The 20812-nt window shown below is 51.9% G+C and overlaps 1 protein-coding gene across 2 annotated transcripts; it reads right to left on the bottom strand.

Moving 5' to 3' along the window:
- Positions 1-19257, bottom strand: Sec14l2 (SEC14 like lipid binding 2). Of its 2 annotated transcripts, none has more exons than XM_055623879.1 (12): positions 19095-19257; positions 17224-17299; positions 12787-12830; positions 12392-12451; positions 11964-12152; positions 10322-10417; positions 10159-10219; positions 9689-9772; positions 6481-6587; positions 6260-6399; positions 5979-6148; positions 1-1459 (listed from the first exon to the last, which is right to left on the bottom strand). In XM_055623879.1, exons 1-12 carry the CDS (start codon positions 19146-19148, stop codon positions 1329-1331), a joined length of 1212 nt encoding a protein of 403 aa, XP_055479854.1. In that variant the 5' UTR covers positions 19149-19257; the 3' UTR covers positions 1-1328. The 2 variants fall into 2 exon arrangements, with proteins under 2 accessions (XP_055479854.1, XP_055479855.1); XM_055623880.1 differs by having other exon boundaries at positions 11964-12032.
- Between the last annotated feature and the right edge of the window lie 1555 nt (positions 19258-20812).

Raw genomic sequence — 20812 nt, 5'->3', positions numbered from 1 at the left:
TTTGCTTTGAAAATTGATTTATTCATTGGTTAATGTACCTAACAGCATTGTAAACCAAGGCCAGGATATACTCCTGAGATATGTGACTAGATCCTGGGTAGGTAGCCTCGGCCCTTTCTGGTCGCTAGCCCTGCACCTGCCTAGAGCTCCCTGCCCTTGGTGAAACGAGTCCGCAGGCTGAGTCCGGGACCCATTCCGCCGGGACAGGGGTTTCCCGGAAGGGCCTGGGGCCGCCTTCAGGAATTCTGGGCAGCCCATAACCTGGCGTTTGCTCGCAAAGTTGTGTAAGGTCAAGTGGTGCTATTGCAAGGTGGCCGCCCCTTGCCCCTGGCTCAGATGCTTGCTTAGGCAATGGCCACCTTCCCGGGCAACCTCGCTCTCTGGTTACCTGCGTCCCCAGGCAAGAGGAAGCCACTGCCATTACACACCTCCACTGAGAAGGGCCTGCCACGCCCTTGCCCAGGTCAGTCAGGAGACCTGTTCTCAGGCACCGTGGGAGACTAGACTGGCAAGTGCACTGAGGGCTTTCAGTCCCACTTGTCATTTTTGGGTAAGGTTGCTCAAGTGGAGGTTCTCTCAGTGAGAGGCTTAGGACCCACCCACAGTCCTTTCCTATCTATGATCCCTGAAGTTAATTACCCTTGTGCTTTTGGAGGGTTTCTCGCTTATTTTCCACTGGAGAACAGTGGTTCTGGGGCACTGGCAACCATTAGTAATTAAACAGGCAGCCCGTGGGGCCCAGGAGTTGGTGAGGTTCTCAAGGGGAGAGAGAGGGCCTCTGTCTGCCTTCCAGTGTTGACTTGGGCCACTCCTGAGAGTTGGAGAGGGGGGAGAGATACTCAAGCCTTAGGACAAAAAAGTTTCAAAGAGCTTCAGCTACTCATCACATGTCTAGCAGCCTGCTACACTGCAACCATCATTACGATCATGGAGCTTTGTTCCATGTTCATTTAGGAGCAAGTTTCTCCTCAGCAGCTAGCTTCCCTGAGTGTACCATCCCAACCTCTTCGATTCTAATTTCTTCCCTGCTGCCATCCTGTGCACCCTTCCCCTCCCTCTCTCCCCTGTCACTGGGCAGTGAAGCTGACAAGGTCTTCAAGGTAGACACCATTACAGCCAGTCTCTGGAGACCCCTTAATAGTCTGATGACAAGAACACCACTCTAGCCATTTGTCGTCTTCTGATTCTGAATGGGATTCTCCCGTCCAGCCTGAAGTCTTTCCTCCAGCCCAGTTTCATCGGGCTACTAGGTTTTAGGAAAATGACTACTACAAAGAAACAGGAAGACACTGAGGGGGCCGGGCCTGCTGCAGAAGGGGGTGGGGCTGTTATTTGGGGGGGAGTGTCCCCTGCTCATTCATCTTCTCTTCTGCTGCTTTGTCTGGAAGCAGGACCTCCACAGTGAAACTGACTTTCTTGGCATGGATGAAGCTGTAGGTGTTGTCAAACCGCAGGACATCTGAGGGAGCAGAAAACCAAACATTCAGGCAGTTCCCACCAAGAGGTGAGGGGTGGCGAATGGGACTGGGTTTTACTGACTGAGCAGGATGGTGTGGTGAGAGATGGAGGTGAAGGTAGTGTAACAGCCCTTGGTCTTCTGAAACTCAGTCTCACTGGGTTGACAATGTGCTCATAAAGTGAAAAAGATAATATATGACAGGGAACAGGCCAAGTGAGAGGAGTGACAGAGAGACTCACATCTGTAACAGCTTGGAAGGACAAGGTCTCTGGGACCAAAGGCATGGCTACTTCAGAACAGGCAGAATAATATTAGCACCCACAGTGGTTGTGATGTCTGTGGGCGAAAGCATGGATTTGTAGTCTATCTGTGTGATCACATTCTTCCCTACAACAACTCTGATTCAGCAGTAGTCCTTTTAGCTTCAGCTAAAAGGGTTTTTTTATGCCACACAGTGAGTGATGGCGGGGTTGGGGTTTCCCTCCGGCTTGCGTTCCTGCCCATAGCACTGCCTGATTTGGACCCTGGGAAGCCTGGCCCATTCTGCTTCTCTGCAGACTTTATGAAGTAGGTGCTTGCTCTCCGGGAAGAGTAATGGGGCAAAGATGCTCCCTGCATGCCTGCTCATAATGACAAAAGGATGGATCCCCAACACAGAAAGGTTCAGGGCCAGCCTGGGCTACGCACTGTTTATTGAGTCCAGGCTGGGCTGTATAGGCAAAGTGAAAGGGGGTGGGGACGTATCGGGGAGAATGTCTAAGATGGGGGGGGGGGGGGCGGAATAAACTGCAGGACAGTTTGTGACATTTTTGTTAATTTGTGTTTTAAAAAAAAAACTTTTTTTTTTTTTTTTTTGGCCTTTTTATTTGTCTTAGCGGGTTTCTGATGATAGCACCCGGGAATGATACTGTTTTGGAGGGAAGTTTTCCTCACAGCCTTCAGTGAGTTTTACACTATGAAAGTTTCTTCAAGCATACACCTGAATGACACCCATGATCCTTGTGAGTGTGTCTGTGCGAGTACTGGCCGAGCTTGTTATGGAAATGCGTCTCTGAAGGGCTGGACAGTGTTTGGGAGACTGGCAGGTGAGAAGGCTGTTAACTGTGCTTTCCTCTGGGAAGAGCATGGACGCAGTTGGCAGAGACAGCTTCTAAGCCTTGGCAGCCGAACAGGCTTGCTTTTACTCTCACCCTGTTTCTTTGCAGGCTTGTTCCATTTCACTCAAAGGCCCCTTCAAGCTAAGCTAAGCTAAGCTAAGCTAAGCATGAGAACAAAAGCACCAGGGTTGCCCTTCTGTGCTGCACTCAGTTTCTCACTGTCTTTCCCTTTTCTCCACCCCCCCTCCACAACACACACCCCATGCCCCTGGATAAACTGCATTAGGCTGGCAGTCCGCATAGCACCTACTCCTTTTCCTGGCATGAAGTGTCAGTCATCTGTTTCCCATCTCTACCAGAGACCCTGCTGATCCCACACTCTTTCGGCACTGATGACAGCCTTGGCAACCAGAGTCCATCTTACTTCGATCTCCTTAGACCAGCATTAAGATGCTTTGCTCAGCAAGATGTCTTCCCTTGAACACAAGGAAGGGCCTTATTAGAGGCACAGGGGAAACGGAGAGTCTGCATGGCTCAGGGTGACACTAACCCATGTATTCACAGGCTCATGGAAGCCCTCCAGTCTAGGGCTTCTCAACGTATATTGGGTAACGGGCCCCTTTGAGCATCTTAAGGTTTTCAGGGGCAATATCCCAAAGGAAAAGATGCCGTCCTTTAGGGGAGCATTGCGGAAAGGGTCATCTTGCCCTCCCGTGTATGTAGTGAAAAAAGTGTATAAATCCTAGGCCTGGGCTAAAGCTTAGGGTTAGAGCACTTGCCTAGCTTGCAGGAAGCCCTGAGTTGAAACCCTGCTGCCTCATAATAATGACTCTGTTCACATTGACTTCCTTTTGTTTCTCTTATATCACAGATAGAGAATATTGATTTTAAAATTATATGTGTACCATTTCAGAATGACAATGGGGACGGCAGACGCTATAAGAGGGAAATGTTGGTTCTTAGATTCAGAACCACTTCTCTGGGGAGTCCATGGACCCCAGAAGGAAATCTGCTCTAGCCCATTCTCCTCCTTTTATGGTGAAAAAGACCAAGTCTGTTCTTTAGAGGTGCTTGCTGTGCACACTCTGGGAGAGTTGGTGGCAAAGCTAGACGTCCTCAGCAAACAGGCCGGAGCCTAGCCGGCCTCTTCCTACAGTGTTTGCTGCCTCCCTGACCACACTGTATCTTCATTCCTTCTGTCCCTAGCTGAGCATTCTACGCAGTCCATAAGTGGTTGGGAGAAAAGGGTGAAACCTACCCAAACGTTTGCCTCTCCTTTGTTAGTACGCCTAACAAGGATCTGAGAACTCCAGGGAAGGTTGTGTTCATAGCATTTGAAGTTTAATTCTCTGCCAGGTGACCATGCTCAGCTTTGCAGGGGTCACCTCGTCCTCAGAGGCATTGTCCTCCCACAAGTGAGCTTTTACCTCATCTTTGGCTCTCCAGGCTCTGGTCTCAACAGTCCTGCCTCCAAATGACATCTGACCCTACCTCGATACCTTCCCATCTGGGAAGGGCACTGTGTGCTGTGGTCTGACTCCGCTCTTCCATTGAATAAGCAGATGCCAGGCAGGTAAGGGTTCTTGTGAAGAATAGATCGAGGAAGGACTAGAACAACTAAGGGCTTGCAGACCCATCCTGGTTGTGTGAAAAAGGCATTTATCCCTCAGATATGAGGGAGAAGCAGCTGTGGTGGGGCCCTCCTGTGAAAGGACTTCCTTGATCTGAGACTTCCTTGATCTGAGTCACATCAAGGAGAAGTGCCTTAATTGCCCCTCAGACAGTCTGTGACCAGGAGCCTCTAGTGTCCTCTCTTGGCATCTACACTAGTTATTTGGTGGGAGAGAGAACCTCTCTTGTCTATACCTCAGCTTCCTCATCTTTTAAAGAAAAGCCAACCCCGTGGGTATAAAGTGTTTCTTTGCAGATGACAATGTCTGGGCTGTGCCAAGCCTTGTTCTTGGTGCAAAACGGAGTATGTTTTCCCCCTGAGACCTGGCTGATCACTAGCAAGAGTGAGCCTGCTCCTTAGGGCACAGTGTATCTGAAGGGAGGGAACCCCGAACTGAGTGTTGCTGGATGGAAGGAAGAAGCTAGTGTCTGTGGGGCGAGTGCGAGTGCAGATACCTCAGTGTGCCCGTCAGCACGGCAGCCCAGGGGTTCTCCCATCTTGCCCCATGGTCTCTGGGAACGGTCCTGCTCTCCCAGTTGCCCTAATCGTAGTAACAATGATGGATGTGGGTGCTGAGTTGCATACTCTACCTCTGGCCTCGCGCCCATAGCCTCACAGATCCTATCACATGTTCTGGCATCTCTGGACGATCCCAGTAGCAGCAATCAGGAAACAGACCTAGGAAGGCTGAGTCGTTTGCCCAAGTGCACTTGGGCAGGGGTCAAGTCCAGCTCAGGCCCTTGCTTGTCACCTTCCTACCCTCCATCCCTTGGCTGTGTCAGAAAGGAAACTAGACATTTGCCTGGCTTGTGTGAAGCTAGGATATGTTGGCGCTTTTTTTTTCACTATACTACAAACCACTGTAAAATATATTTAAAGAAACAGAGGAAAATGGAAGCCCTCTGTAGGTGTCCTAAGTTGGTGTAGACTTCCCAGAATTCCTGTCTGTACACACACTTTTCTCTCTCAGCTTCAGTGAACATATACCATACATGCCATATTTCATGTTTAACTGCTTTACATGAGTTAACACCACAGCTGTCAGTGTGTTCTCTTTAACGGCTACGTGGTGTACAGATGGACCTTCTTATGGCCATGGGCTGTTAGGGACTTCTTGGTCCCTCTGGCTTTATGCGTTTGTAAAGGTTTCTATCAGACACATTTCAGAAGTATGACTTCTGGGTCTCAAGGGATTATAACCAGTACCAAATGGGCTTCAGAAAGCACTTTGTCATGTGTAAGCTGCCTTCTCATGTCCTGCACCTGCTCTTCGGTGAACCCTGAGGCGAGCAGTGCTCAGTGTTCAAAGCTGGCCTATGCTGGCGTGCTATGCCCTGTGATCCCTGCAGGCACAGCGTCAGTTCTGCCTCTCCAGCTTCTAAGTGTCGTCTCAGGCCTGGTTAGCCTTGGACAACGCCTGTGTCCCTCATCTTGCAATAGCACCTCAGCCTCCTAAGTGCCAGGATTGCAGGGATGCTCCATGTGTTCAGCTCCCAAAAGCAGATGCTCTGAACCCCTGTTACCTGGCCATTACAGTGATTCACCTCTACATGGGATTATCAGGGGAGAGCCCTACCAGGCTGTTAGCTATCTGGGGCCCCTTAAGCAAGCATCTTTCCAAATCTAGTTTTCCTCCTCATAGAGTGCCCCTTCCTCTTCTAACACTGAGGTGACCAGGCCACCAAGGAAGAGGCGCATCATAAACAGAACGGTGATGGGCTTCAAGCGTCACCAAAACCCAGATACTTACAGATGCCCGGCTCACTGCAGGTGAGGGTCCCATCCTCAGGGACCATGTGGGAATTGTATCTCTGGCTGGGCAGCACCTCTGTCATCTCCCCTGCCCGCTGCCGTTCCCCCATCTTGGTCTTCAGGAAAATCCCAAAACCCACGTCTGATCCCTCCGACATAAACTGCCACCTGCAGAGGATATCCACCTGTGTGTGTGTCCATGGCAACTGGGTTTCTCCCACCCCAGCCCACCCGCTGGCACTGACAAAAGCTCAGGTCCCAGGAAGCACCCAGTCCTACCTGAGGACACAGCCGGGGAAAAGGATCTCGTACTCCACTTGGTGGGAGGAGCCTCGGGAAATCTGCACGTTGTGCTCATACTGCTGCTTCACTTGGTCTCGCACGTAATACTGCTTGGGGATGTCACCCCCGTAGTTGATCTGGAAGCAGAGCACGGGGTGAGCTGGGATGCACATCTGAGCCAAGATTCTCCCTGCTGGCTTCCAGCCGGTGGCCCATACCTTGGATTTGCACTTGGGATTTCCATCAGGGTCAGTCATAGTGCCTCCGTACTCCACAGGCAACTGGTCAGGGCTGATATGTTTGAGTAAAACCTCCTTCCAGTTTGCTGACAGGAGAGGGAAGGACAGAAAGGTGTCACTAGGCAGGATTTCATACCTGGTGGTCAGCCCTGAAAAGGCAGGAAAGGCCAGCCCTGCCCTGAAAGGAAGCATTAGAAGCTGGGCGCGGGCACTCAAGGGGCTGCAGGCAGGAGAACCATAGTTTGAGCCAGTGTTGGCTCTGTAGTGTGACCGTGTCTCAGGGACACTGTCTCTCTTCATGAGCACGTGACACATGCACAGTACCACTCGGAGTGAGGAAGAGCCATTACCCAGAAAAGAACCCTGCTTGGTCCAGGATTCAGAAGCCCCGGGCTGCTGTCATCATGCCGACGAAGCAGCTCAGCAGCCTTAGGGACCCACTTCACCCTGAGCTGCCTGCTGGGCAGAATTGTGAAGGCAGCGAAACGAATTAAGGACATGTGAGAAGACTTTGCAAGCTAGTATATTGCCATTCCCTGGAAAGGATACAAACATTAAAATGAGAGCCAGGTGGAAAAAGCAGAGGAAAGTATTCCATGCCGAGAAGCGTGTGGCAGGACCAGAGGTCTTGAATCCATGGGTTCTGACCCAGTGTCACTGAACTCCCGCCTTCTCCCACACTCCATTGGGCTGAGTCATGCCCCACCAAACGAGCACCTCGCTGTAGAGTGACCCCCTTAAATGGGCTTACTTTATCTCAGCCCACATCACTTCTGTCCTGCTTGTTTGGGGCTGCTTGGCTGCTTTTTGTTGTCTCTCTAGCCAAATCCTCTCCTGATGGGAGCAATTAACTCTCAAGTGTCTGGCGCTGAGAACCGTTTCTCCAAGAAGTGCCAGCCTGCCACAATGCTTTAACAGTGGAAACCACTCTGACCATGTCAACCATCGGCTCACGACAAGCCAGCAGCTGCAGGCCAGGGACTAGCCTAGTACCCTCAATGCTGATGCAGATACAGACCTGACTGGAACCCTGACCGTCCTGTGTCCACCAACCCTCAGGTGTCTGTGGCCTCGGGGTGATTTCACTGGTACTGCTACACTCCAGTGACCAGCCTGGAACAACTTTTATCCCTCCTCTGTTTGGAGATCTTGTTTCTTCCCAATCCGCCCAAGGCACATTTGGTTGAAAGAATTTTAAGTGTGGGTGGGAGAACAGACCGAACCTCCTACATAGCCCTGCTGCCGGGGAACCAAACCGCTTCACCCACTTGGTGGGCGGTAGCAGCGGAAAAATCAGAAACCATAAAAACCTATGACTCTCAGCTGAGCTGGAGAGCTGGGATAAAACCAGGAGAGGCCTTTCCTTCTCAAGGAAGCATCGGCCACAGCCAAAGCTAGGACTTCACTGAAGAAGTCCTGACATCCTTTTGTTTGAAATAGGGTCTAACTGTGTAACCCACTGGAATTCACTAGGTAGTTTAAACCTTCTGCCTCTCTAGTCCTGGGATACCTTAAATACATCTTTGTCCTTTTAAAATCCTTATTGCTGTAATATGTATGCGCGACGTTATGTGTGTGTCGGGGATGGGGTATGTGTGGAAGTCAAGTTGGGAGTTGTTTCTCTCCTTCCCATGTGGGATCTGGGATAACAAGCATGTTTACCTGTGGAATGAGCCCAGCCTACACTGTTGTTTTGAGACAGGGTCTCACTTTGTAACCTGGGTTGGCCTTGAACTTAGAATGTAGCCCGGACCAGCCTGGGACTGGAGCTCTTCAACCTCCAAAGCACTGGGATTCTAGACATTTCACCCTCCCGGTCAGAAGTTGCCACACTTGGTCCTAGCCCAAAGGTCAAGAAGGGATCCAGAATGGCCCTTGCAGTGTCATTTAAAGGCAGCCCTGCACACACCTTGAGAAGCAGTTACTGCTGCCAGCTCAGCTCCAGAGCCTGGCCCAGTCCACCCTCACAGCCAGCCATCAGTCACCCCCTGTCGCCAGTGCGTCCTGGCTGCTTTGGGGGGTCACACATTCCCTTATGTCCCGGCATCCTCCCACTCCTCTGTAATCCAATCCCTGCTTCTCGGCCGGTGCCACTAACGACTTCCCACTGTCCCCAGTGGGCTGCCTTTACTTGAATACTCCCCCAAGCTCACTGCAGACTCCTGGATCCTCGCCGCCCATAGGCCCTGCCTAGTCGGCCTCGGTGTGCCCGCACTTGTTCCACAGGTTGTCCACGCTGGTTGAAATGGCCTATCATCCCCTACTCATGATTTTAACCTCCTTTAGCCTCCTCCGTGCAGCCAGTTGAATTTTGCTGTTTTGCTTCCTGGGTAAGTTCCTGGGTCCAGCCCTTCCTCCTTTTCCCTGAAGCCACTGCCTCAGTTTACACCATCTCTTGCATGGGCAGCAGCATGGCATGTAAGCTGGTATCTGGCCTTTATGGCCTTGCTGGTAGGCATGGGTCAGGTGAACATCTGACCGTGGGGCTCCCCGCTAAATACTTCTCTGGTTCCCAGTGGCCCGAAGAGTCAGGCCCCAGCCTCTCAACATGGTGTCCTGGTTTCTGTGCGGCCTGGATCCCGGCTCATGTACTCCATGATAAGAGAGGCCTTACTCAGTGTCCCTCTCTCTGCTTTCTTCCGCGTGGCCAGCTTGCTCATGTCTGCTCCCACCTCAGCTCTAACGGGACGAGTGTTGCTGCTTGCTGTGGCTGCACACAGTTTCCCCCTTTCTTCCGTGTGGCACCCATCATGCTGATAAGCGCGTTTGTATCTCCCTTCCCTGAGAGCTAGCTAGCTCTGGCAGAGAAAAGGTATCTGTGGGAGTGGATACCTCCACTCCTACTTGCCCCAAAATGACCTCCACAGCACCCTCAAGCTGCTCTCTCTAGTGCCCTCTGGCTCATTCTCTAGCCTTTTCTCTGCAGTCATCACTCCCCTGTAATTCTGTGAGCTCCTTAAGGATAAGCACTGGAATTCCATTCATCTTTGACCGTGCATGGTGAGCTCAGTGCTTGCTTCTAGAGTATGTGGGAAAAAGCGTCCTTGTGAAAACACAGGAAGGCAGATCTGTCCCCACTTGCTGCTGCGTCCCAACTACTCCAAAAGCAGCAGACAGGCCTTTACCCCAGAGGCTGTGGCCATCCCTCTAAAACTACACACCAATCTGTAGGGTTTGGGCCACTTACCTCCCAGGACCATAATCTTCCTACGAGTGTCCTCACTCAGAAAGGGCTTGATGAGGTTATAGGCCACGGGAAACAGCTTGGGGGCTGGAAGAGAGACCAGAGAACATGAAGCAGAAAGCAAGGGTAACAGTTGCTGACAGCATCACCTCCCACCCACCTCTGCATGGGGGTGGGGGCCGGGGGCAAAGCCTGAGGCTCAGCCAGGCATGTCGGAAGTCTGGCTCCCAGTCTGTACAAGGGTTGTGGCCAAACGGTCTCCTCCTGTGGCATCACCAACCTGAATGCTACTGAGCCAGGTGGCTCAAATGCTCTGGGAACTCTAAAGCATCTGTATAGGTCAAAGGTTAAGGTCAGGCTTTTGAGCCTGAACAGGTCCTTGGGCCTCTCCTTCGACTCACTCAGTCTGCCCCAAGTAATGGTTTCAGCCTCTTGTTCCCTTTTGGCTTCATGTCCAGAAATTCCCAACTTACCTTTAACAACAAACAGACGCTTCAATGTTTCAGGATAATTTTCTTCAAACATGGAGAGAAACTGTGGAAGCAAAATTGGTCGAGTTTCAGTGGCTCAGGCCTCCAGGACACAGTGCCCTCCATCCCGAGTCAGCCAGAATGAGAAGTCCCTCCAGCCTCTCACCTCTCCATAAGCCTCCACTGCAGGTTTCCAGAGGTGCCTGAGGCCGAGTCCCTCACAGTCATAAATCATGGTGATGGTCTCTATCTTCTTCCCTAGCTACAAGGAGCAGACAGACAGAGGAAGTCCTATTACTCTGCCCAGCTGTAGAGCTCACCCAGTTCAAGGCCAATGCTGATCAAACAGGTGCAAACAGAGCAAGCAGCCAGCCGAGAAGGAGGGGGGCTGAGCCCAGGGCTTTTCAGATGCAGAAGTCACCTAGACAAACTGTTCTCATCTAGCAAATGACAGGGTGGATCGAGATTGAGATCCTATCAGAGGTCCCCTCTGTCCTGCAGATTCTCCCGGTGACCTTTGTCTTCCTGTCAATTACTGTGTGTTCCCTGGGCAGCACCCATGTAGCACCTGGGCCTCAACCACTTCTCACTCAGGGTCAGATTCTCCCATCCTATCTTAAGCTCTAAGGAAGCATCAGGTTGAATCCCCTCTGTGTCCCCAGGCTTTAGGGATTCTGTACCGAGTGGACTCTTTATGAGCATCTGCAAATAACAGCGCTGAGAGATCTCCATATGGGGTGCTGGTGTGCGTGTGCGCGTGCGCGTGCCACAGTGCAAGTGTGCATGCCACAGGGTGAGTGTGCAGCTCAGAGGACAACCTGGGAAAGTTGGTTCTTCTCCATTATGTAGGTTCTCAGGCTTGCTGGCAAGTCCATCTACCTGCTGGACTATCTCTCCAGCCCCTCAGTCTTTTTCTTAGTAAGGGAATGGTCACCCTGATCTCTTGAAAATCCACTTGGAGGAGCAGGGATTCTGGGTTTGTCTACACCAGGAGTACCCTCTCCCCAAATACTTGCCTAGGGAAAATTTAGTCCAAAATAAGATCTCACTGGCCCTCACAGAAACAAGAGTTTTCCAACAATATGGTTTTCTTCGTCTTTCTGGGTTTTTGTTGTACTCGGCCCTTTCCTGTGCTGGGCGAGCTGCCTGTTACTGAGCGACATCATCAGCTGTAATGATTTATAGTTTTGTTTGTGTGTAGTTTTTGTGTGTGTATATATCCCGTTTAGCCCAGGATAGCTTCAAACTCAAGACCCCCCTGCCTCAGACTTGTGAACTGTGAGAGTACAGGTGTGTAACACTCAGCTCATTGCAATGTACTGTTTTCTGCTATGGTGGGTGGAAACCCTGTACCAACAGAGTATAAGCACTGTACCAACAGAGCTCCGGCCCTCGCCCTAGTGAAGCTTTTATCAAGGCAAATGTCCTCAAGTGTAAATGACTGCCTTTCATTCTAAGACCTTCCCTACATAACATTCCTACAGTTTGGGAGATTCATCATAGCAATTATAGATGGCTATTTGAAGTTTTTACTTAGCAAAATGAAAGTGTGACAAGACAGAGGTATAGTTTAAGGTTGGAGTAGAACACTTGCCTAACATGCATAAGGCCCTGGGTTCAACCTCCAGTCAGAGGGAACATGAGAAGAAAGATGATTGATGACATTAAGTTCATCTAAAACCTTGAGATTCCGGGTCTATGGAACCCAACTCCTGAGGCCACACTTCCATCCCTGTGTGACATTACTGCTTCTCCTTGAATGCCTCCACAGTGGTGAAATCCCCCTCACTGGCAGACAGGCCACCCACCTTTGTGGTCTGGTTGGTACACTCCTGCAGAAGCAGCTCACAGTCTCTCATCTTGGTCCTGAGCAGGTCCTGCTTGGAGGCAGAAAATAGCAGACCCTTGGCGTCCAGAGGTCCGATGATGTCGTACCAGATGGGGCAGCCATCCAGGTCGTAGCCACACCTGCCACCTGACAGATACTGTTGGATCACCTGGCCAAAGACATAGGAAAAGCGCCCGGTGGGCAGGCCCAAGACAGCCATGTTTTCCCTGGGTTCGTGAGTCTTTCTCTCCACGTCCCTCCCCTGGGTGCCAAAAGATAACTATTTTGGAACTACAGTGACTCCTTTGGCATTTTCAGGCCTGTCCCCTGAGGCTCCCAGTCCAGTAGACCAGGACACAGACTATGAGTCTAATAAGCATGGGATGGAGTGAGATAATTTGTCCTCACCTCTGGTGGCTGCCAGCTGATGATGTTGTCAATGTCCTTTTGCTTCCGGAATTCCACATGCTGCAAATACACAAAGAAGCACAGGGTGGGAGGAGAGGTGTGTGGTGGGGTGCGGTTTTGAATAGGAAGGAACTGGACGGGAATAGAAAAGGAGGCCCCACGTTTTTTCAGATATCTCAGCAAGAATATCACTCTTGGCTAGTCCAGAAGTAGGAAACCCCAATGTTTTCAGGGAAGGAAATGCACTTTGTCCCTCAGGGATAAAGCAACGGTTGTTGGCTAATAGCTGTGTCACACAAACCAAAAACCTGTGACAGGAGTGGGTGATGGGTAAACAGGAGCAGTGCAGGCAAGACGTGAGGCTGGTGGGAGGAACTGTGGTGGCAGACACTCACCTTCCGGAGCATGGCCTCTGACTTCTGCAGGTCAAAGCTTCGGGCTGTAAGAAAAGCATGAGCAAGGTTGGGCATCAGATTGCCCACCTAAGGACCCGTTCCCAGGCTGGGGCCAAGTCCCCTTGTGCATTCCCCAGCCAAACTGTCAGATTTGGCTCTCGGCCCTCACTGAGGACTTGAAAAGCACCACAGCCCTGAGTCTGTGGAATAGACAGGTCAAGGCCAAGGCAGTTGGGAGCGGGCAGCACTGCAGCCTTGGGGTCAGAGTATCCTGGCAGCTAGTAAGGTAAAGGGTCTTATCTCAGAGAAAGTGAACCCTGGATCCCTTTATCAATCGGCCATCCCACGAAAAGACAGAATTTATCTCCCCTACAATATAACACCAAGTGCTGAGGAATTGACCCACAGTTCAAAGATGAACACAGCTACCCCAGAATCTGCCGTAGAGCTGGCTGAACATCATGCAAAGGGAGAGAAGTTAATGCACCTCCGGGTAATCCTGGCGTTTCTCCAAGTGTCCTCCTCATGGGAATGTGACGAGCACCAGGGACACTTGACTCAGTTCACCTGAACCCACCCCAACAAGTCCTGCTCAAGGACTTGGTTCAAGTCCTGAACCAAGATTCCGATGTCCCGAGGCCACTCCCAGGTAACCAGAGCCATCTGCACTAGTTTGTTGTAGGCTGCAGTCTACTCCAGAGACGGCCCAGGAACAGCATTGTTTCTCCCATCATGCAACAGCCCTCTGAAAATATGAACTCTGTGGTGCCCTCCAGGACCTGCCCTCCCACTGTGCGGCCTGTCTGCCGAGCCTTCAGTTCCCAACGCTCAGCTTCATGACTTCCCTCTGGATGCCGTCCCCCTGGTCGGGGGGCCCTTCCAGGCGAATGTCACAAGCTGAGCCCAGGTGGTGTTTGCTCCTTCTCCAGTAAACCCTAAGAATTCCCTTGGCAACAATCGTGCCTTTAGTTCAGTCAGAGCTTAGAGTCAACTGAAACCCCAAATCCTTTCCACCTGTGCTCTGGCTAAGCCTCCAGTCCTGCAGAAAGGCAGGACTTCTTCAATGCATCCCTCTCACATTTCATCGCCAGAGTCTACTTCATTCCGTCATTGTCATTTAAAGAGTTACTGAGACTTTTCCGTTTGGCCTCTGTTCTTGAATCGTCCCTCCTGGCTGTACATTCTCCATGGACTTAATTGACATCTAGATCTGCTGATAGCCTGGAACCGGGACAGGCTGCCCTTTGGGCTGTCAACAGACTCTTCACCACTGCTCTCTGGGAGAAGGGGTGCATACTCTCTGACTTTGCATTCTTGAAGTCCAATCCTCTATGTTAGTCAGGATGGTATGTCTAAAGGTCTGACCAAGCCCGGGTGTGGTGCCTTGGTAGGCTGAGGCAGCAGGGTCTCAAGTTTGAAGTCAGCCAGGACTACATAGGAACTTCAGGCTAACTCGGGCTGCATATTGAAACACTATCTTAAAAATAAATGAAAAAGGGCCAATAAGATGGTTCAATAGATAGAGAAGCATACTGTTCAAACCCAGCAAGCTGACAACTTGAGTTTGCTCCCCAGAACCCATATAAAGGGACATAACTCCACAAAGTCATCCTCTCACCTCCCCACCCCCAAACTCTCTCTCACTGTCCTTCCCCCATCCCCTCTCCCTTCCCCCCCACTACACATCTTAAAATACCTTTCACAAACAAGAGACAGGCACACTCTGGGGAGGCAGAGGTAAGTGGATGTTTATGAGTTTGAGGCCAGCCTGGTCTACAAAGTGAGTCCAGGACTGTCAAGGCTACACAGAGAAACCCTGTCTCGAAAAAAGAAAACAAAAAAAACCCCCAAGAAACCAAAAACAATAACAATGAGAACAAGAGAGAGAGAGAGAGAGAGAGAGAGAGAAAGGATTGGCTAGGCCGCTGCCTCCATGTGTGCCAGATCCTTTCTGGCAGATCTGAGCTGCCAGCCGGGTGAATTGGGCTTAGGAATTTCCTCGCTACCATCCTTCTTGTGCCACCAGCAGCCCTGGGCAGCGTTCAGAATGAACTAATGAGGGTCTGCGCCTCAGCTCATCCACCTTCCGTGTTTTAACCTGGACTACACACTACCTCTGACCACTTAAGGTAGAACTGCATCTTCTTCTGTAACAGAGGAGGTAGACCGTGGACATGAGTTTCTCACAAAGGACACCCCTCTGGAGAGGGAAGTCCCAGAGAACAGGGATCCAGTAGTAGCAAACTGTAAGCACCCTTATCTGGAAGGACTTCTCCAGCCCATCCTTATCCGCCAAGGGCCAACATTCAGGGGCTTCCTCACCATGTCTGTTGAGTCAGGTCTTTCTAGCCTCCTGCTACCCTGCTCAGAAGCCACTGAAATCTTAGCATGCAGCACTGAACAACAGCCTGGCCCAGGAGCAGCCTGACTGGGCTCTGGTTTGCCCATACCCTGGCCCCATAAGCTGCAGACACTCAGCTATGCTGTGCTCTCTCACAGGGTCCCTACCACCTCCGTTCTGTCCTGTTCGCTGACCTTCCTCACTGGGGTACCCAGATCTCACTTCCAGCCAGAGAGGCCATGGAAACTCAGGTGCCTGTGGCGAGGACCAGCAGAAAACCGAACCCCAAGCTCACACCACATTCTACTGCAAACATCTCCTTTAGACTCAAAAGGCAACAAAACACCAATTCAAATTCGGGATAGGGTCTGAGTAGGCCAGAGCTCCTGCCCAGATAATATGAGGCACGAATGAACTACAGAGGGGACACTTCCTTCGATCTAAGATGCAGAGTCTGGAACCAGGGGTGCAACCCCATGGTAAAATGCTTGCCTATCATGCCCCAGACCCTGGGGTCGATTCTCAGCAGCTCAAAAACGATTCTGGAGCAATGCTTGGCTTCAGGAGCAAGCAGCTCTCTGGGAAGGAGCTGTGTCTTCCTGGAAAGGTGCTGTCTGGGAATGCAGACCCCTAGGCTCTGCTGTGATTGTGATTGTTTTGTGCCTTCAGGTTAAGTTTCTTGCCCTCTTTCCTCATCTGGAAAATGTAAGTGACCATGCTATGAGAGTGTGGCTGGTCCCAGATGTGGGCCCTAGCTTAACTATCAGGCCTTATACAAATGGTTTATCCCATCCCAGGACTCTGAAAGTAAATGGTTATTGTCTAGGAAACCATCTGCCAAGACCTCACACTGGCCTGAGCTACAGAGCTGTTCAATTGCTCTCTCTCTCTCACACACACTTCTCTTCCTCCTAGCAGCAGCTCCATAGCTGGTTGGATCATCCTGCTGCTGGCCCTTTAATGAGGCTACCATCTATCTTCCCCCCCCCCTCCACCCACCTACTTCTAGCTGTAGCCTTCCAGCAAATGCCAGGCCAAAATTTCTGCCAACATAGAGTGACTTCATTGCCACCCCCACACCAACCCTCCACCCCCTGGGAAAGGGGCCGTATCATATAGGAGGCTGAGGTGAGGATGGGCAGTAACACTTCCATAAGCCTATGAGCCCCACATGGCTCTCCTGGGTGCACCTGTCCTGGGGCGTTGCTAGCAGATCTTCAAGAATTATGACAGCTTTATTAAATTTCTCAAAAGAAAAATTGCATCTTTTTAATCTATTGCAAGTGCAAGTCTTCCTGGGCTCAGAATGTGAATGTGCCACCTGGGTCTTGTAGTCAACATTTACAACAGAACTCTATGTAACAACTGGAGCTCTGCTAGTCAAACTCTGCAGACTTTTTTCATTTTTATGTCTGGTAATAAAGTTTCTATAAATAAAAATTAAAGCATGTCGGAAGAGCCCAGAAGAGTGGTACAAGCCTTGAATAACAGGACAGGAAAAGGAAGAGGACAAAAAGGTACAAGGAATGGGGTTTTTCCTGATCCTGGCAGTAGTAGCAACATGTTCCCATCATCCCACGGGTAGTCCTTGTCATGCCACATCTTGCAAAAAAGCTAGGCACCCTGCCTAATCCACTTCTTGGAGAAGCCTAGAAATCTGTGACCTTAGCCCAGACGGTACATGGCTAGAACTAGAACTCAAGACCCTAGCTGTGGAGGGGGAAAAGGTACCCTCCTCAGTCCCCCAACACAGTGCCTTTCACTCAAGCTGACACGACCAGGACTCTGGTTCTAATCTCACTCTCCTCCAACTTTACACATAGTAGGGTCCTTCTGGGGCTTGATTTTCCTTCATCGTCTGCAGAGCAGACTTACAGAGTAGATGAAAAGGGTGCCAACAGTCCAGTCTTTTTTCTGTCTGCAGCTCACCCATCAAATCCCTTCAGCTCTCTGATCTTCCATGTCTGTATCCTGTAGAAGGGCTTGGGGTGGAGGGGAGGGTGCCAGCCACCTTTTTGTCTCAGCTTGCCAGGGTTTCCAGAGGACATCGTTCTGTTGTCCAGAACACACCCCTGTCCCAGCTCCTGTCCCCTCACCTCGGAGCCATCGAAGGAGAAAGTAGTCATCTGGATTGGGCAGGGTGGGCAGCACGTCCTGGACATTTTCTCGAAACTATAGAGAGAGACAGCTGGATGAGTGGGAGGTCCCTGGCCTCACTCTGCTCAGAGTGCCCCTCTATTGGGGGTGCTTACCAGAGCCAGCATTTACACATTGTTATAGATGCTGGCTGAGTGAAGTCATGGGCTGTGTTGCTAGGGATGCTGGGTAGGAGAGGAGAGCACAGAAAGGGAAGAGGACACTGGCCTGGCTCACTTATGAGCCATACTGATGTGGTGGGCGAGTAGGTGTGTTCCCAGCGAGCAGTGATAGATAGCAGGCACCCTGGCCATGCCACAGTGAACGCTGTCTGTGTGCCAGCACCTGTCATGTGCACAGCACTGATTTTTGGCACTGTGTCTTACAGTGCCCCTAGAGCCCCAAGAGCTAGTGCTGTCCCCATTTTACAGACAAAACGAGGAAAACACAGAGGCTCAGCAACACCTCCAACAGCTGGGATACAGATCCGAGTCCAGACCCCAGGCTCTTTCCTCTGTAGTCTTACTGCTGCCTGGGGAATGGAATGGGAGCAGAGGGAAGGAAGAGGGAAGTCTCAAACGACTTCGTTCAAAAGTTGTAGTTGGGCTGAATGTGAAAGACTGCATCTGGGAGGGGACAGCTCCAGCGGGTAGCCACAAAAGGGAAAAGCACCAAGAGAGCCAATTGAGGTGGGCAGTAACCCCAGCGGACAGCCACCTAACGGCAATCCCTCAGTTCCCAGTACTGAGCAGGGGCCCTGCTGCCCTCCCCAAACCTCCGGCCCCAGCAGTGACCTTTATCAGGTTACTGACCTGTAGGACACCCTCAGAGGGGGCCAATGAGCACTGGCCACCTCTGCCCTTTGCCTTAGGTCAGCTAGGTCTAGTCAGAACCTCCCCTCCCCCCTCCCCTCAAGGCAGCTAAACAGCAAGCGAAAGACCACCCTTTACCAAGGACCTAACTTAGCCCCTGGGCTGATCACCACCAAACCCATGTTTGGCAGTAAACTTGGCATGGGGAAAAAAGCCACGCACAGCAGTCACATTTGCTGCCACACTCCAGAACTGCACGGCTGTAGGGCCTCTGAACATCGAGGCTGGACCCTATCAGTTCTGAGCACGTGCCATTGAGAAGATAAAAGTCTTTCAGGCAGAGGGTCCAGCCTCTAAACTTAAATGGAGTAAATAGCTCACTGTGTGCCCAAGGTGCCAAGGCAAAGCCTGGCCATGTCCTTTCCTTTTGAGTGGCATCACTAAGTCCCTGAGTGGCCAGAGAGGGGAGGGCTCTTCTCTCCAAAAGGAACCCAACCTAGTCAGTTGGGGCATCTTAGACTTCACACACAGAGATGCCCCGCGGCCAACCTCCTCTAATTTCATAAAGAGCACACAGGACAGGGCTTGGCCCAAGGTCGCACAGTGACTCGGTGCCGCGCAAGGACTATGGGGAGTCTGCCAAGGAGCTGTCCGGGACCCATCCACACGCCGCTGGCTGCCCCCGCAAGAGGAAGACCTCCCGGAAATGGAAGGAAGCCTGGGGCCCTGCCCCTGTCCCACAGCTCCGCTGCCAGTCCCTGGCAGCCGCGAGGATGAATGTTGCCTTTGTGCCCTCAGCAGCCTCCGAGGGCTTCCAAGCAACCACCGCTCCCCAGGCGGCACCTCCAGGGCTGCTCGTGCTGGGGATCTCGATGACCAAACTTCCCGAGGTCCTCAGACTGAGCGAGAAGCCGTCCCTGCGCACCAGCCAAGCGGGGGCGACCGGTCACCAGCCCGCAGGGACCGTTCCTCCCAGCCGCCAGGGGCGAGGGCCACAGCCGGGCCAGTAGCAGGCTCACCTTGGCCAACGCCTCCTCCTGTTTGGGGCTCAGGTCACCGACTCTGCCGCTCATCGTGGCTCAGCCTCGGGGCGCGGCACCGGCGGCTGCTGATGAAGCTCCGACTCTTTTGCTGCTGCGGCAGCCGCTGGAGTTAAGTCCCAGTCTTTGGCCGCGGGCTCCTGGGTTGGCAGCCAAGACCCGCCTCTTAAAGGAGCCCAAGGGGCGGGGCGAGACGCGCAGAGGCCCTGGAGCCGAGCCAGAATGTCCACTCAGACACCTGAGCTACCTGGGCCAGGCTCCTCATCCTAAAGAGGCTGGAAAGCGCTGACTAATGACCTCTTCTAAGCTGCGACTCCACAGAGCCAACCAGGCTGTTCCTTCACCACTTTCCTTGCCCCCAAACGCTGGCAGCTCTCCTGGTACCCACCGAGAAGGGATGCACCCTTAAACGTCTTTCTGCCCTTAAGCCCTGTGTTGTTGACTTATGATCACTCCTACCAGCCCAGCCTGCAGGTCGTTCAGAGCTGACACCCAGGGTTGCCGATGTAACTCAGATGGTGGTAGAGGGCTTGCCTAGCATGCGCAACCTTGAGTTAGATCCCCAACACTGCACCGTCACGGCGGCGCATTCCTGCTCAGGCCCGTAATTCCAACACTGGGGAAGTGGAGACTGGAGAACCAGAAGTTCAAGACGACCTATAGTTACTTCTTGATTTTGAGGGGAACTTGGAATACAAACAAACCAAACAGCGTCCACAGCCTTTTCCCCTCTACCTGTAGAACAGGCCTGGTGACTCACATGGCATTTGGCTGAGGGGACGGGAAGAGCCTCCCCACCTAAGATCCAGTTCTCTGCCTCTGACCTTCCCAGCTCTCTGGGTGCTACTCCCAGCGCTCTCGTGTCTCAGCTGTCATGCACGGCTTCCACTCTGGAAATCAGGAGCCCGTGTTCCACAACTTCCTACAAGTCCCTTTGCTGCACTGTGCTGTTGCTCCTTCACTAACTGGGGGTGACAGCACAGTGCCTATAAGTCAGCAGACTAAAGGGGGTTAACGTCTCTAACTCCCAGGCTCGACTTCTTGTGGCCACTTCCTAGCCAGCCATGCACAGTTGTCCTTTGCTGGCCGCCTGGCCAGATCTTAGCCATAGGTTAGACAGAGAGGAAACCACAGTGGAAGGGCCCACAGCAGCCCTACTGTGGCTCTTCTGCTTCCTATCTCTAGCCAAGGGCCTGTGGGCTCCCCACTAGTGACAAGTCTGACTATTGGGTGGTTCTGCCAGCTGCAGCCTAGCGGCTTCTTGTCCAGCCTATCCCACCAGACTGACCCCTCTCCCCAGTTACTGCTTCTACATCACACAATAGAGTTCAACAGCCTTCTCCTGCCAACTGATCTCGTTTCCACGGTAGCACCTGGACACAGGGTCTGGGCAAGGGCCACTTTTTCTTTCTACTGTGTGCCAAGCAGTGAGCATTGTTCTGGACCCCAGAGATGTTCAGACACCACCCTTTGGTCCCAAACATACTAAAGAACACACAAGAGCAAGGCAGACGGCCAAGAAGAGGAATCAAACAGTAGGAGCTTAGAAAGGACAATGCTTGCTTTGGATGAGGAGACCCTAGAAGGCTCCATGGAGAAAGCAGAAAGCAGAAGAGAGACTACTCGGCATACACCAGCAGAGTAGCCTGAGCTGAGTTCTGGTGGTAGGTGCAAAGCGTGGCTACAACCAGGGATGC

Source organism: Psammomys obesus, unplaced genomic scaffold (genome assembly GCF_907164565.1).
Source record: "Psammomys obesus unplaced genomic scaffold, mPsaObe1.curated_primary_1811, whole genome shotgun sequence".
NCBI lineage: Eukaryota > Metazoa > Chordata > Mammalia > Rodentia > Muridae > Psammomys > Psammomys obesus.
Note: the sequence above shows the minus strand (reverse complement) of the source record. Positions and strands in the feature narration are given on the sequence as shown.